The 15,359-nt window shown below is 42.2% G+C and overlaps 1 protein-coding gene across 1 annotated transcript in view; it reads left to right on the forward strand.

Moving 5' to 3' along the window:
* vwa8 (von Willebrand factor A domain containing 8) overlaps positions 1–11,258 on the forward strand; it is a 61,655-nt gene extending 50,397 nt beyond the window's left edge. Inside the window, exons 40-45 of the mRNA XM_019867712.1 lie at positions 3,411–3,519; positions 5,845–5,970; positions 6,386–6,544; positions 7,151–7,249; positions 8,369–8,607; positions 9,476–11,258. Of these exons, the coding sequence (XP_019723271.1) occupies positions 3,411–3,519; positions 5,845–5,970; positions 6,386–6,544; positions 7,151–7,249; positions 8,369–8,607; positions 9,476–9,584 (841 nt within the window). The 3' untranslated portion in view covers positions 9,585–11,258. The remainder of the gene's footprint in view (positions 1–3,410; positions 3,520–5,844; positions 5,971–6,385; positions 6,545–7,150; positions 7,250–8,368; positions 8,608–9,475) is intronic.
* Positions 11,259–15,359: the final 4,101 nt, after the last annotated feature.

The following is a 15,359-nucleotide window of genomic DNA, read 5'->3' on the forward strand; positions in this document are numbered from 1 at the left end:
CATCTGCGTGTGCGATTCGGCATGACCACAGTCAGATTGCAGGAATTCAATTACTATTTAAGAGCATTCAAAATTAATGACAAGTTTAGTCATACACATTTATTTAGTAGGTTGTGACACTGTTTTGAAAAGAACATTGGAGCTTTTGAACTTTTTTTGACCCGAATTTAACAACCCCACAGAGATTACATGCACAAGTCTCAAAGAGTTGAAAAATACATGTAGATTGTTTCTTAGTGTCGGCAACTCCACCTTATGTATGTGGTAGTTCTTTTTTGTGGGGCAGGGAGGGGGTCACTCCTCTTTGAGCATAACTTGCTATTTTCTCACTTTCTTTACTGTGTTAAATATAATCTGTGGAATGTGGAAGATTTAGCAGCAGTCGCGGTACTCACACACACACACATGCATACACACCAGAGGAATGTGTGGAGGAAGTAGCGGTGCTATGCTTCTCTCTCTGTGGGCTCACTGGGATGTGGCCGGACAACAGTTGATTCTCTCAAAGAGTGCGGAATGCGTAGTAAACAACTGTCATCATAGTTGCAAGCATCCATTCAAACGCAAGCACACTTTAGCTCATTAGTTGTTAGACACTCAATATCAGCTCTGTGATTAACCGCAGTGATGACATCTCACCAAAGCGGGGCTTTCCCTTGTTCGTGGCTGTGTTGCAATGCTAAATCAAATCTCGGTTTATTATTACTATTTTTCTCATAACGAATAATTAAAATTGAAAACCCTGGTCAACAGGAAATTTTAATCAGAGATGACTATGTGCCCCTAAAAATGTCTTTACTTTTTTCCCTAGAACCTCAGGGTTTTTTTGTTTTTGTTTTTTTGTCTTTTTTTTAATGTATTTTCATTTTTGTTTTTTGAATTTGAGCACAAGTAGTTCTAGACAGTTTTACCTGGGGTGGTGTAGGCATGGTAGGAGGTTTAGCTCGGAGGGCGGAGGATATAACGCCCCGTCAACCTTCCCCTCCACACACACACACACACACACACACACACACACACACACACACACACACACACACACACACACACACACACACACACACACGCAGTTCTTATTCAGGTTTCATTTACTGCATTCCCTGTCAAGTTTTATGCAAGTCACGTTAATAACACATGTTAATGTTGAGCACTAACCTACTTTCTGTCCGTTATGCAATGAGAATTCTCAACTTCGGCTACCACAAACGATTATTTTGCTCATGAACTAGTCAGCTATAGTAGTAACAATTAGTCGACTCATCGGATCATGTGTAAATCGCAGCATTTCGCAACAGCAAGCATCTGCTCCTACATAGCCACCATTAGTTTACAGCCTGAAGGTATGTACAAACTAAACATAACGTTGAACTTTGATTAAACTTTGCAGCTTGAGAGAGCAGGAGAGAGAGAGGGAGAGAGAGAGAGAGAGAGAGAGAGAGAGAGAGAGAGAGAGAGAGAGAGAGAGAGAGAGGACCTTGGAAGATGTTGCAATGCATTGTTTTCATACTATAATTTGGTGTAGCCAGGGTGCAAGCCTCAATCTTAGCTCCATAGCTCTTCCGTGGTGTCGCATTAAAAATCCGCACTATTTTAACTGTACGCAGAGGTGGAGTTTTCTTTCTATTGGCATCAGCTGCAACACCTGGAATGGCCAGTGAGGCATAAGCGGGTCTACCAAAATTCACAAAAACGCGAGATTGCTCTCATATGAAAATGGAGATATGTCCGTTGTAATGCCGAGCATAGTCTACTTCCTGTAACCAAATTATCAGGTGCATCGGGGGCACGGCAGTTCCCTGCACCAGAATGCCCAGTGAGGCAATATCGCGGTCTCAAACACACTAGACCAGACTTGCCCTGGCATCCAAAGGAAGATGTGCCCATTTTTACGCCGGGCACACAGGCACTTGCATATCGAAACAGGGCCCTAAGTGAGGCATTATGATCACATTGAGATGATGATGTCTGTGTAATTATGGTCAGTTTTGAATGACAGTGTCAGAGAGGTAGGATCAGAGTATGTTCATTTAGCGCACTGCACTGCATCATACTCAGTATTTTGGTCATGTTCATCCCAAAACACCCTTGAAATTCCATCCATTTTCCGATCCGCTTCATCCTCACAAGGGTCGCAAGGCATGCTGGAGCCTATCCCAGCTGTCTTCGGTCAGCGGGCGGGGGACACCCTGAACTGGTTGCCAGCCAATCGCAGGGCACAGAGAGATTTACAACCATCCACGCTCACACTCACACCTACGGACAATTTCGAGTGTTCAATCAGCCTGTCGTGCATGTTTTTGGAATGTGTGAGGAAACTCCACACAGGAAGGCTGGGGCCGGAATCAAACCCTGCACCTCTGCACTGTGAGGCCGACGCGCTAACCAGTCGACCACCGGGCCGCCACCCTTGAAATCAAGACCTTAATTTATCCACCCTTTAGGGAGGGTGTCGTCATGTATTCTGTCGAGACGTGAGGCATTTCCTGGTTGGAATACTTGTGGTTTATTGTCTGAGTCCCTAAATTTTGTTTGTATGTGTTTGTGTGGCTCACGCCCGCAGTCTGTACATGATTATTGTGTCTGTCTGTCCTCATGCAAGCAGTCACACATAGACAATAGGCAAGCGTACACACACGCACACACACAGAGATACTGTAGATACGGTGGCGAGCTGTGACACGTACCGTACTTAGTTACAATATCTTCCTATCTGTGTATCTTTGTGCAATCACAGTCTGCTTGTCGTCACATGTTTCAAATACACACACACACGCGCGTGCACACACATGCCCGTTTATGCAAACACAGTGCAGGTAAGATGCTTAATGACCCCTCAAGAGGATTCTATGTAGGTAGGTAATGCTGAAGTATGATGATGGGATTACACAGACAAGACATAGCACACCTGTCTCTCTCACAGGTATAAATGGACAAAGTAAAAGATTTCTTAAAAAAATAGATGCGTTCAAAAAGGTACTGATGCGACACAGGAAATGGATTTTGTCCAAATGCAAAAAAAAGAGCATTATATTGTATGTGTCACATTTTCCATAAATAACAAGATATAAGGAATGGACTTTGATTTATAACGTTAATACTGTCAAACTGCAGGTGGCATTTTTATCCTGAAGACACATGATGATGGCTAGAATAGACTTTTTTGCTTTATTTTTGTCAGATTACAATTTTATTCTCCTAAAAGTAATTATTTTCTCATATATTTTCTAGATTTTTATTCACAAGTTTGTAGAGTATTACAAAATGCCTTTCCAATTCGCCATCCTATGGATTATGATAAATAAAGAAAGAAATGTCAAATTCATGACATTTAATGAATATAAAATTGCATCCGTCTCTCTACAGGCTAAAGGACATTCAATGAATATAAAATTGCATCCGTCTCTCTACAGGCTGAAGGAGATCGATATGAGTGAGTATGACGCCACCACATACGAGCGATTCTCCAGTGCTGTCAGGAGACAAGTTCAGTCCCTGCGCATTATCCTGGACACTTTGCAGGTTTGCTGGTCATGTTTAACTTTTCTGACATACTACTTAGTTTCTTCAGGGGAGGAAAATCTGGGAACATTCCTGGAAAACCTTTGATAAACCACTTCAAAATAAAAAAAGTTTAAAAAAAAGACACAGGTTGTAAGGGTTTTAAAATATGACATTCACAGGCTAATACAGCAGGTTAGCTAACTATCGTTGTTAATCTCAATGTTTGCCTTTGATTTACATTGAGTATGTAAGTCAAAATTAGCCAATAACTCCATTGTTAGGTGTTTTTCATAAGCTAACATTGGAAAATGCAGACCAACCTCAGAACTGTGAAATGGATGCGCTAACCACTCATCCACTGTACCACCCTTGTGAGAGTGTGTAAGCTAAAGTTAGCAGTCAAGTACAATGTTAGCTTTTTTCCCCGACTTTTATAGACAATGTAAGACAAAGTCATGAGTTGACTCAAGTGCCAATTTACCATAACCGAGACATATAATGGGAGGGAACAGACAAAATCTTATAGCTCACAGTTCACGATGTCCATGTATCAACAGTCAAGACATCATCAACTACCAATCACAGGAAAGCTGTTTTCCATATCAGAATCAGAATCTGAATCATGTTCATCAGCCAAGTATGTAGAACACACAAGGAATTTGTCCCCGGTAGTACAGGCTACACTAGTATCATCAATAACAAGCAGCTACGATATTCATATTAAGCAGAACAGCGATCCAATCTGAGCAAAGCTCATTTACTTGTTGATTATTAATGAGAAAACCGTCCGTTCAGAAAGTTTTTGACCAACTGGAATACCCTGACAAGGGCATTCTGGGCATTTGCAACCTAAATGATCATTCAAACCCGATAAAAGGGTGTCAAATATTAGTTTTAGAAAATGTGGCACGAGACCTTGAAACATCACAACATAATTTCTTAATAAGCCAAGACGACATTCCCTTGATGAACAACTCCTCGCCATTGCGGGGCTTCAAAAAGCATGTTCACAGAAGAAAGTGGTCACTGAGCTTCAGAGTGTCACAGCAGGATAAAACAGAGTTAGAGACACTGGAGGAGTCACAGAAAGGCACAGAAGAGGAGGTCCTTGGAAATAAATGTATTGGGCAATTCATGATCAAGCAACTCTTGGGCTACTACTACTGGTACTACTAACCATAAAAAAAACAACAACTTTGTTTTTTAGCATACAGTATGTATCCTAGCGACCAAAATATAATAGCGCCGAAATGAAAAACATATTTGCTATATTCCATTGAGAGAGTGATTTCATTGTTTTGACCTTGTTTGCGAGTTGTTGAGGATCCCTGTGAGAACTCAAGTGCATGTGTGCAGAGGTGTGTGTCATATCAGAATGATTACAGAGCGGCCATGCTAGCTCTATTATTCTCCTGTCCAGGTGTGAGGCTCTTTTGTGCTCATGTCGTGTGTGCTTCCCACCCACGCCCACCCCCACGTCCCTCCATCCAGGTGTTCAAAGCAGCAGCTTTGAACGTGAACAACAGTGCTTGTTTGTCCTCGTCACCGCGGGCCGTTAATATGAGGGGGATTACACAAGGACGATGCCATGAAGTCATGTTATTTTTATCATACTTGATGAGTGATTTAGCATGCACGCACGCATACACACACACACACACACACACACACACACGCACACACGCACACACAGAAGATGATGCTTTCCTGGAAACTTTTCAGCAATGCATTGTGTGACTGGGTTTTAGGGAAGCCCCCTCATTCTTTCAACACCCAGGAGATTTTGCCACATATAAGCACCTGCATTAGAGATTGTGAGGGCCACATAAAATGATCCAGCACACCTGTGACCCGAATAAACGGTACAGGGGATGGATGGATCTGGTTCTTTACTTGCGTCGGTTTTTATGTTGCATAGTCACACTTGCAGTTTGGAGAAAAAAAAAATTGCAGTTATCCATTTTCAAATGTGTAGATGAAACATTAAAAATAGTCATAAAAGTAAATACTCAAGTAAAGCACTGACTCTGAACCTGAAATATCTGCTTTTGGACTTTTGTCACTGCCTACCACAGATGTTAATCATGGGGGCATTTTAACAGTTGAGGTTTTTGCGACTGATGTGTTTGTGGCCTTCCGCTGTTACTATTTTCAAGTGGAAAAACCGCCTGATGTTGTGTATGTCTGTGTGTGTGTGTGTGTGTGTGCGTGTGTGTGTGTGTGTGTGTGTGTGTGTGTGCGTGTGTGTGTGTGTGTGTGTGTGTGTGTGTGCGTGTGTGTGTGTGTGTGTGTGTGTGTGTGTGCGTGTGTGTGTGTGTGTGTGTGTGTGTGTGTGTTTTCCAGGCTAAAGCCAAGGAGCGCCAGTGGCTAAAGAACCAGGCTCTGGGAGAACTGGACGATGCAAAAATCATCGACGGCCTCACCGGCGAAAGGGCTATTTATAAACGCAGAGGAGAACTGGACCCCGAAGTGAAAATGATTTTCTTTTGTTTTTCCCGCCCACTGCACCACACCTTTAAACACACACACAATTACCCCCCCCCACACACACACACGTACAGTTGACCTTTGTGTCAGTCAGTACATTCCAGTGGTATATGTGAGATTATTCTTACACCCTGGCGTTCTTCTCCGGCATCATGTCTTCAACTCTCATGCCTACTCGTTGAGGAGGAATTTCCTGTGCTAATTATACAACCCTGCAGTCGTCAGGCATTGCTTTTCTGCCTCATTTAGCTCCAAACTTTGCATATTTGTCGTCCATCAATGAATCAATTCCCTGTGTGCGCGTGTTTAGTAGTTTACACCAGTTAATCCCAATGCGGGTTTTTGTTTTAGTCACTGACTCCATATTTTCCATTGTGTTTGTGTCCTGTGTTCACAGCCAGGAACGCCACAGCAAAAGCCCAAACGTCTACGTGTGCTAGCCGATGTGTCTGGAAGTATGTACCGCTTCAACGGCGTGGACGGACGCCTCGAGCGCACTATGGAAGCTGTGTGTATGGTCATGGAGGCTTTCGAAAGCTATGAGCACAAGTTCAAGGTGAGGGTGGTCACACCCTAACATCCTGTTTGCGTTTCAACATTCCTCACGGTAATGGTCTAGAACCACTACTTTTTCCTGTGTATACTGTAACCTTCAAAGTAGGATATAATCTTCTCCAAGATGCTGGTTAAGTTTGTTCCAGTTGCATTTTCTTCTCATAGGAAAAGTGTCATGAATCGATCTCTTCAAGAGTTTAAAAAAAATGCACTGACATCTCACGAGGTTTACTCACTTCACACTTTCAAAACACATTTTCCTGCCTGGCAACAGTGCAAATGAGCTCCCACATGGTCTGGAAACATTGTGATCATAACATCTCATAGTAGATAGAGGACATAACATCCTGAACTGAAATAGAAGACTTGACCTGGCGATGCCAGGCCAACCTGCTCTGAAACCTGACAAGTATATGGAAAGCATGTACACATTCGTCAGGGCTGAAATACTTGAGTGGGCATCATGTGGCATCACACTCCACCACAAGCTGGCATGAGGGCTCGGGTCATTCTCGGTGAAGGTGGTGCTGTTGCAACTCGCAAATGCAAAAGCACAATCATTTCTACACTTGTCAAATCTCATCAGTTGTTCTTTTTTTGATCACAGTACGACATCATGGGCCACTCGGGCGACGGCTATGACATCGATCTGGTCCGAGTGGACAGAGTCCCGAAGAACAACAAGCAGAGACTAAAAGTCCTTAAGGTAGTTGGTTGGAGAAATGTTACTTTATTCTAACTGCAGCCATTTTTAGTTACTGCCAAAGTACAGTCAAAGCGGCAGAATCAACTATGATCCGCTGCGTAATGGCTGATTCAAGTTTAGGTTGTTCAGATTTGTAATCAATTTTTCCCGCAGGAAATAATGGAAATAGAAAGAAACTGTTCGGCATCCTCAACCCCCACTGTCCAGAGGGTTTTACATTTTAGCATTTCTGACTCTATACAAATATGAAGAGAAATTAATCTATTTATAATAGGGTAAAATAAAGTAAAACTACTCACCCTTTCAATTTACCTATTGGACTTACAGTCAAACCTCGGTTTTTGTCCATAATCCGTTCCAGAAGGCTGTTCGAAAACCGAATTGTTCGAAAACTGAAACCACCCTCTTTTTAAAATAAAAATGTTTATTGAACACGTCTGCTCACAATGGAAAGCGACACGAGGAAGCGTCTCTTCCTCATCTACCCGATGAAGCGTCATTTCCTCATGTAAGGAAGGCGAGAGGAGTCAAGTGGTGCATTCAAATGCGCTCAGTTTGTTCAAGAACCGAAATTTGTTCGTCATCCGAGGCATAAAAAACTTGAAATTTTTGGTCGAAAACTGAATTGGCCGAGAACTGAGACGTTCGAAAACCGAGGTTTGACTGTATAATGGAAAGGTAAGAGTATATTTTTATATTTTTATGATATATTTTTTAATAATATTGCCTTAGCGTTATTTTGTAGCATCTTGGTGTCAAGGGGAAATGTTGATGTGAGGGCAGGAGCTTCATTTAGTCAGGGCATAGTCTTGCCTAATGGGAAAAAAAAAGTCTGTAGGCAGTAGTAAACCTTTGGAAGGGGGTTGGGGGTGCATCAGTTACTCGCAGCAAGGTTTGGTCCTTAGTCACTGTATATGGTTTTGTTACAGTTTCCTCTTTTGCTAATACTGCTCATACTGTATTCTGTTGTGACATCACAAAAACACACTTGAGTTAATTCTTTGGCTCGCTGGGCTAAGGTCTTGGGGGTTCTTTTCCTCTTCTGCACAATTAATATAATGATATTTTTTCTGTGCTTTCGCCCCCCCCCCCCCCATTATGCCCTCCCATCCGCTATAGACTATGCACGCCCACTCTCAGTTCTGCATGAGCGGCGACTACACGCTTGAGGCCACGGCGGCCAGCATCAAGGAGCTAGCACGGGAGGAGGCCGACGAGCACTTTGTGGTGGTGCTAAGCGATGCTAACCTGGAGCGCTACGGCATCCGACCTGAGCGCTTCGCCCAGGTCCTCACTTCAAACCCCGAGGTCAACGCCTTCGCCATTTTCATCGGCTCTCTGGGCGATCAAGCCGAAAGGTGAGAAGGGGGTAAAGAGAGGATTATGACAGAAGAAAGGGTCAATAACAGGACACAAGTTAAATGGGAAAGTTGAAAGCGGCGGCTCAAAGAAAGTGTTATTAATCATTAATTGATAAAGAAATCATCTACAACAGTGTCAGAGTTCAACCACATTAACAAACAAGACTTAAAGTGACAACCGTAGCTCACCCGCCCTTTTCACACAGAGCTTTCAACAACAGCTAGGATTTCAAATTAAGGTGTAAAGGCTAAACCTTTAAAGGTTAAGGTTTGAAATGAAGGTTTTAAACCAGGATAAGAGTTTCAGAGTAGAGTTTGAAACTCGGGTTTGAAACTAAGGTTTGGAATTGTAAATCATTTTCAGACAAGAGGTAGATAAGTTTGAAAGGACTTTCAAGTCTGTTTTAGGCCATGGTTAAGATTTCAAGGCTGGGTTAGGGTTTCAAACCAGTGCAGGGTTTGAAAGACCTGAGTCGACCTTAGCAGTTCCACTGTCAAAAATACAGTTGCTGTCATTCAGTATGTTCTTTGTATTTTCATTTCCACTGTAAAAAGTTGGCATGTCAAACACCCGAAGGGTGCAGCTTGATGCACTAGTGTGTTGGCTGAAAGCTGGAGAATGGTCACTTCCAGAATGGGAAGAAAAAAACCCCCAAAGCTTTTTGTCTTATTGTCCAGATGTCAAGAAGAAAGATGTCCTCCATTGTTGTTTACTATGTGCGCTTCCTCTTCTTTGTTGTTCACACAGAAGATTGAAAGATGGATTGGACCATGTTGTCTTTCATCCATTTACTAGCCAAATATGAGTGTCTCTGCGTTCACCCTTCCTTTTTTTAAATTTGGTGTCTTTATTTTTGTGCATCAGACTACAAAAGACCCTTCCGGCTGGAAGATCCTTTGTTGCTATGGATACCAAGCAGATCCCCCAAATACTGCAGCAGATCTTCACATCAACAATGCTGTCTGGTGTCTGACGGTGCCTCTGACTGACCGCCCCCCCACACCCACCCCGCCACACACACACACACACACACACACACACACACACACAATTTTATTTTTGCAACCCAAAAGTCAAAGTCCTCGGCTCACCTGGCTTCTCGGGAATGAGCGAGGAATGCCCCACCTGAGTGAGGACTCTCTTTCAAGGCGGCCGCCTTCACTCGAGCCCATGGCGGCCCTGTCAACACACTCAGGCCTTTCTGCCTCCCTGACTGGTTATCTCTGTCCTGCGAGGAATCTGAGATCGTATTTCATAGTCAGATCTCACACTCTGTTGCCATAAGTGGCAATGTTAATTATTGCCACGTGCACGGCCATCACATCAACTTTTTCAATGGGTGGCACACATTCAGTGGCCTTTTTCTTTTTTAAAATTTGGTGTAGTATTAACACTATGAACGCAAATAATTACTTAACGGTATTTTCATATCAAACCGGTGTTGTCATTATAAAATGTTAGCTAGCTAGCAAGCAGTTGTTCTGGTGACGTCAGTATTTACTAGGCAGAGTTCATCACACCCCATCCATCCATCACTTTTTTGTAGCACTTGTGGGGGTCACGGGTGAGCTGGAACCTAACTGGGCTGATTAATGGTGGTTGCCAGTAAATCGCATGGCACATATAGACAAACAACTACTCACACTCTGATTCCAATCGATGCACATTTTAGAGTCTTTAATGAACCTAACACAGAACAACAGTAAGTCTGCAGAGGGAGATTCAAACCCCAATCCCCCGAACTGTGAAGTAGACGTGCCTAAATTATCTTGCTGCTCAACACAGACCAGTTACAGAACTGTTAAGTGTGTCAAAAAAACAGCTGTATGTAATTTATAAAAGTCAAGTTAGCCCCCGAAAAAAAGGTTCTTGGACAGATTTGTCCGGCCGCTTGCTGCTTGACGTCAAAGCCCAGTTAGAAAAATAATTTATATAAGGCCCGTATGTGCCTTGAAAAAGTCTTCCTGGTCTTCCAGCTCAGGTGGAAGATTCTGTCTACAGCAAAACTTCCAAGTTTTGCACTCCATAGAGGGCAATCCTGCTGAATTCTGCAATAGATTAGAAACCAGGAATGAGATTCATCTCCTGTGAAGGCTTGAATTTTGAAAATACCCCTTCACAATTATGTGCAATGTGTCGAGCGTGCAAAAAAAATAAAAAGTCAATAAACATTGAGGTTTGTGGTTGTGCTCGTAAAGCAGCAATATGTGAAAAGTTCAAGGGGTACGAAAACATTTTCTTGGCTCCACTGCCCCACAAAACTAAGAAAGGACAGGGAGAACTGACAGGAATAGGAATTAAGACCGTGTTCTCCAAGATCAGGACATTTATTGACACATTAATTTTGTACTTGGCGCACTCCCCCGATGTTCGACATAAAATACTCGATGACATCCTCACCACAATTTCCCCCTAATACAAAATCCCCAGTGGACACTCTCAACTAATTATGTCGCTCAATGCAACCACATTAGTTTTGTTTGATTGCCCTCATGAAATTGAAACATTTAAATCAGAGCACAAATGAAGCAATGCCTATCTACAAGGATACATAGCTGTACGTACAGTATAATGAATGCAATTGTACATAACAATTTTAGTGGTAATAAATACAATAGTTGATTTTAATAAAAGACTGAATGTGAAATTCTCATGTTTGTTTGTTTTTCACTCCACAGTCATCAATTGGCTGCAGTGTTCCGTTTTCCTCTTGGATAACGAGTTCTTTACCATGCAGTTTCCTAAACTACTTTTCAGATCGACAAGTCCTCCTTAATTTCTTCAGATGGTGAATTTGTGCTTTTTGTTTGCAGTTTGTTATGATGAGAAATATTCAAAGCCAAAAAAAAAATATGAAAAAGTTCATGTGAATCTATATGATAAATGACTGAAATCTGAAAAAATACAGCTAAGTTGTGTAGGGAAAATCCACGAATAATTTACACCCATTGTAATCTAATTTAGAGGTGAATTGATATTCTTTTTAACCCCCCAAAAACCTCTGAATAAGCAGGGAAATGCCGCCAATAAGCATTTTCCGTGAAAAATGGGCGCGAACAACAACAAAAAATAGATCAGCGAAAAGGTGAATCTGAACCATGACAATGCAGGGGTCCTATATTTTGTTGACCATTTCCCGCTAAATTCATACATTCAAATCAATTTTGAACTTCATCTTAAGCTTCATGAGCTGTTTTCCTTGGAAGGTCCAGAGCGGGAGAAGACAAGCGCCTCCTCACTCACCTTCCAGCGGTGTTCTTTACTGCCGTGACCTCTGACTGGGAGGTAATTACAGTGCTCCACTTTCTCCCTTTGCCTCCTGCATCATTTTCTTGACATGGTGTGGAACACTTATTTGGGGAAAAGTCAGTCGCTGTTTCCGCATGTGATGCCACCTAGACGGGTGGCGGTGTCGCACGTCTTTGCTTGCGATGAGTCAGTTGTTTAAAAAAAAAAAGAAAAGTAAGCAAACGATTTCAAGGGCGATGGCATGACGTCGGTGTGGAGCCTGCAGCGTATAACACGCACATAGATGGTTGCCATCTTTACGACTCGCTTGATTGATTGATTGAATCGGATTTAAGGCTGATGCCATGGCAGCGCGGCAGACGGGCTGGGAGGTCGAAAGAGCATTAGGGGGGAAGACACATATCGTTACTCTTAGCAAAGCAGGGTGATTGAAAGCCGGCTGTCAGTGTGCTGGAGTTCACACTACAGGAATGTTACGACGTGGTGGCAAGATTTCTCAACAGTGTGTGTGTGTGTGTGTGTGTGTGTGTGTGTGTGTGTGTGTGTGTGTGTGTGTGTGTGTGTGTGTGTGTGTGTGTGTGTGTGCGTGTGTGTGTGTGTGTGTGTGTGTGTGTGTCTAGTCATGTGTCAGGAGTGCACGGGGTGTCAAGTGAGGAAATAAGACCAAGAAGCAGAGCTGTAGCCAGGGCATTTTACAGAGTGTAAGATGTGTTTCTCTTTTGGGACACTGGATTTTTTTTTTTTTTTTTTAATAACCACCTCCCATTTGTTGTTTGTCACATATGCATGAAAACACCCATGCACACAAAATGTTTGCCTCCCTGTTTCCATAAACATGCACATATTATTTTGTTTGCACAACTTTCAGTACTTTTCACACAACCAGTGCCTATCCGGATTGCTGTTGCAAATTTTTATTTTTGTTTAGATCCTTTTTGGAGGGCAGGAAAAGTTCTGAAACATGGAACAGTTACACGTGCACTGCAAAGTTTACAGAAGGTCAAATTAAGTCCACCTATCAAGGTTATTGTGTATTTTGGGTTCATCCGGTAATTTCACGCAAGCTTAATATGCCTCAATTATGTGAGTCACGGATGTGTCACTACAATGAACAGAAACACATCTGTCAATCACAAACACACATAAACATCATTCGCTTCATTCACATATAATATTATCACATGTACAGTATATACATTCAAATACAATGGAAACTTGATCTAGTCAGACATAAGATAAGAAAACCTTTATTTGTCTCACAATGGAGAAATTCCCGATTTATAGTAGCAAAATTATGAAAGGGAAAAAGTAGAAGACAAAAAGTATCTAAATAAATATAAATATAAGCATATTAAAAATGGGTGAGTGGGGGTGAATCCAGGTTTTCAGGACCGTCTATTCAATAGCCTGACAGCAGTCGGCAGGAACGAGCGGCAATACCTCTCCTTCTTGTACACACAAAATAACAATAGCTCTCTGTACTTAATGGTCCAATCGACATTTCGCAAACACATGATGTCACGTCGTAATTACCTTCAGAGGAGCCTTATGCACTGCCTCGCTGTCAGAGCCAAAACAACCTGACGCTTAGAAATTCATCAGACTTGTTGGCCACGGCTTTTTGGGCCGTCGGATGACAGACATGTTTATGCGACCTGCTCGTCATCACATCACCTGTGATTAACGACAGTGTCCTTCAGGAGTTACTCTTCACTGACATGTTAGTGTGTTAATGGCCTGTCAATTCAGAGAGGAGTACACTGAATGGACCAAAGAGTATCTGGACACTTTCACATTCAGGATCATGTAAAAATATGTATATGGACTTACTTACATATACACCGGGCTCTATTTCCATGCTCAGCGCAAGTCTAGCGCAAAGTGCAATCTAACTCTAAGCACGGGTTTCCTTTCTTTTGGTATTTTCGGACAGGGGTGCAGTTAGAAATGGATGTTTGCACCGTTGTGGGAGTGAAGACAGCTGACTTGATTCCTACCTAATCAAAGCAGCTCCTCCTCATTCCCTTTAAATTCAGAGCAGGTTAGATTGATGGTTTTCAATCACTTTTTTTTGAATTTCTTTGTTTGGTGGCATCATGCATTTTTGCTTGACATTTTGTAGCCTAAATCACATTCTCTTGATAGATTCTAATCTAATCAGGTTTGGGTATGGCTTCTGAAATTGAACGCACCTTTCCCAAATGTGTGGTTAGTCACTGTGACTTAGTGAATCATAAACTGATAATAGGACAGAAATAAGATATCCTTTATTTGTCCCACACTGGGGAAATTTACATAGATTATTTTTTTTTTTTTTTTTAAGAGGTCATTATATGCATAACCTGAAATGTTCGTAACTTCCACTGTACTACAAAAAAGTTCTTTGGTTATCTATCTATGACGGCAAAACAATTAAATGCCCTTGCACTTGATGGCAGAAGGTGCATAACTCACCTCAGTGTTTTTTTTTTTTTTGGTGATGTTTTCCCAATATGTGCCTTGGCTTAATAAAGGTTGGGAAACACTGCTGGATACACGATATTGTCTTGAGACACGTGGACCTTCCCCGAAGATAATTGAACGAAAAGGTCCAGGCCACCCCCTGATTGATTATGTCATTAATGGTCCTTTTTGCCCTGTTCACTCTTTTTTTCCGTCTTATGCAATGCATCTCCATTACTAATGCTTCCCTGCGCCAAAATAGTCGGAAAATGTGAGTCGTCATGCTGTGGTCAGCAGAACACACATGCACTGATTACTGTTGTCCTTGACGACTGATAAACATTGTTTTCTTGAGGAACTACATCATACTCACCGTCTACTTGTAAGCATCTAATGTCCACCATTTTGAGTGAAAGAGTTCAAAGACAGTTGTAAAAAAATATCACATTTTTCACAGGCTTGATTTATAACATGCTGACAAGAAAATCACAGCTCCTCAGCTCCAATTCAATGTAATTTTGGCTTGTGGTGCATTTTTTTTTTTTTGGTAGCCACTCTTCTATTTTGAATATACATGTGCACATTGTGATTTATAAGTGGGGCAGGCGAGGCATGTATGTCGATCCTGCTGCGTAGGAGGACACCAAGACATCTTGGCATCTACTTACATTCATTCAAGTCATGTGTACTTTTTTTATAGCATCCAAAATCCAAAAAAATGCTGCTGAGAATGAAACCTGGCATGCCAAATTGTTTGTGTCCCTAATCCTACCAGGAAAGGGCTGACAGAAACTGTTGGATTTGAAAATAGAAGACAAAGTACAGCTATTGCAACTACGATGAATACAACTTCTACTACTACTACTACTACCACCACCACAAGAGAAGCCACGGCCGGTGAGGCAATCCAGGCAATTGCTTTGCAGAGGCAGCCCCTCAGAGACGGTTCACATTAGCCCATCTCAATGACAAAGGCACTGCTTTCGACATTGCAACGACGATATGTTGTTTGCTGGTAGCTGGTAGGGCCCCCCCCCCCCCCCCCCCCCCGGGCCGT

This window comes from Hippocampus comes, unplaced genomic scaffold, assembly GCF_001891065.2.
Source record: "Hippocampus comes isolate QL1 unplaced genomic scaffold, H_comes_QL1_v1.1 scaffold27, whole genome shotgun sequence".
Lineage (NCBI taxonomy): Eukaryota > Metazoa > Chordata > Actinopteri > Syngnathiformes > Syngnathidae > Hippocampus > Hippocampus comes.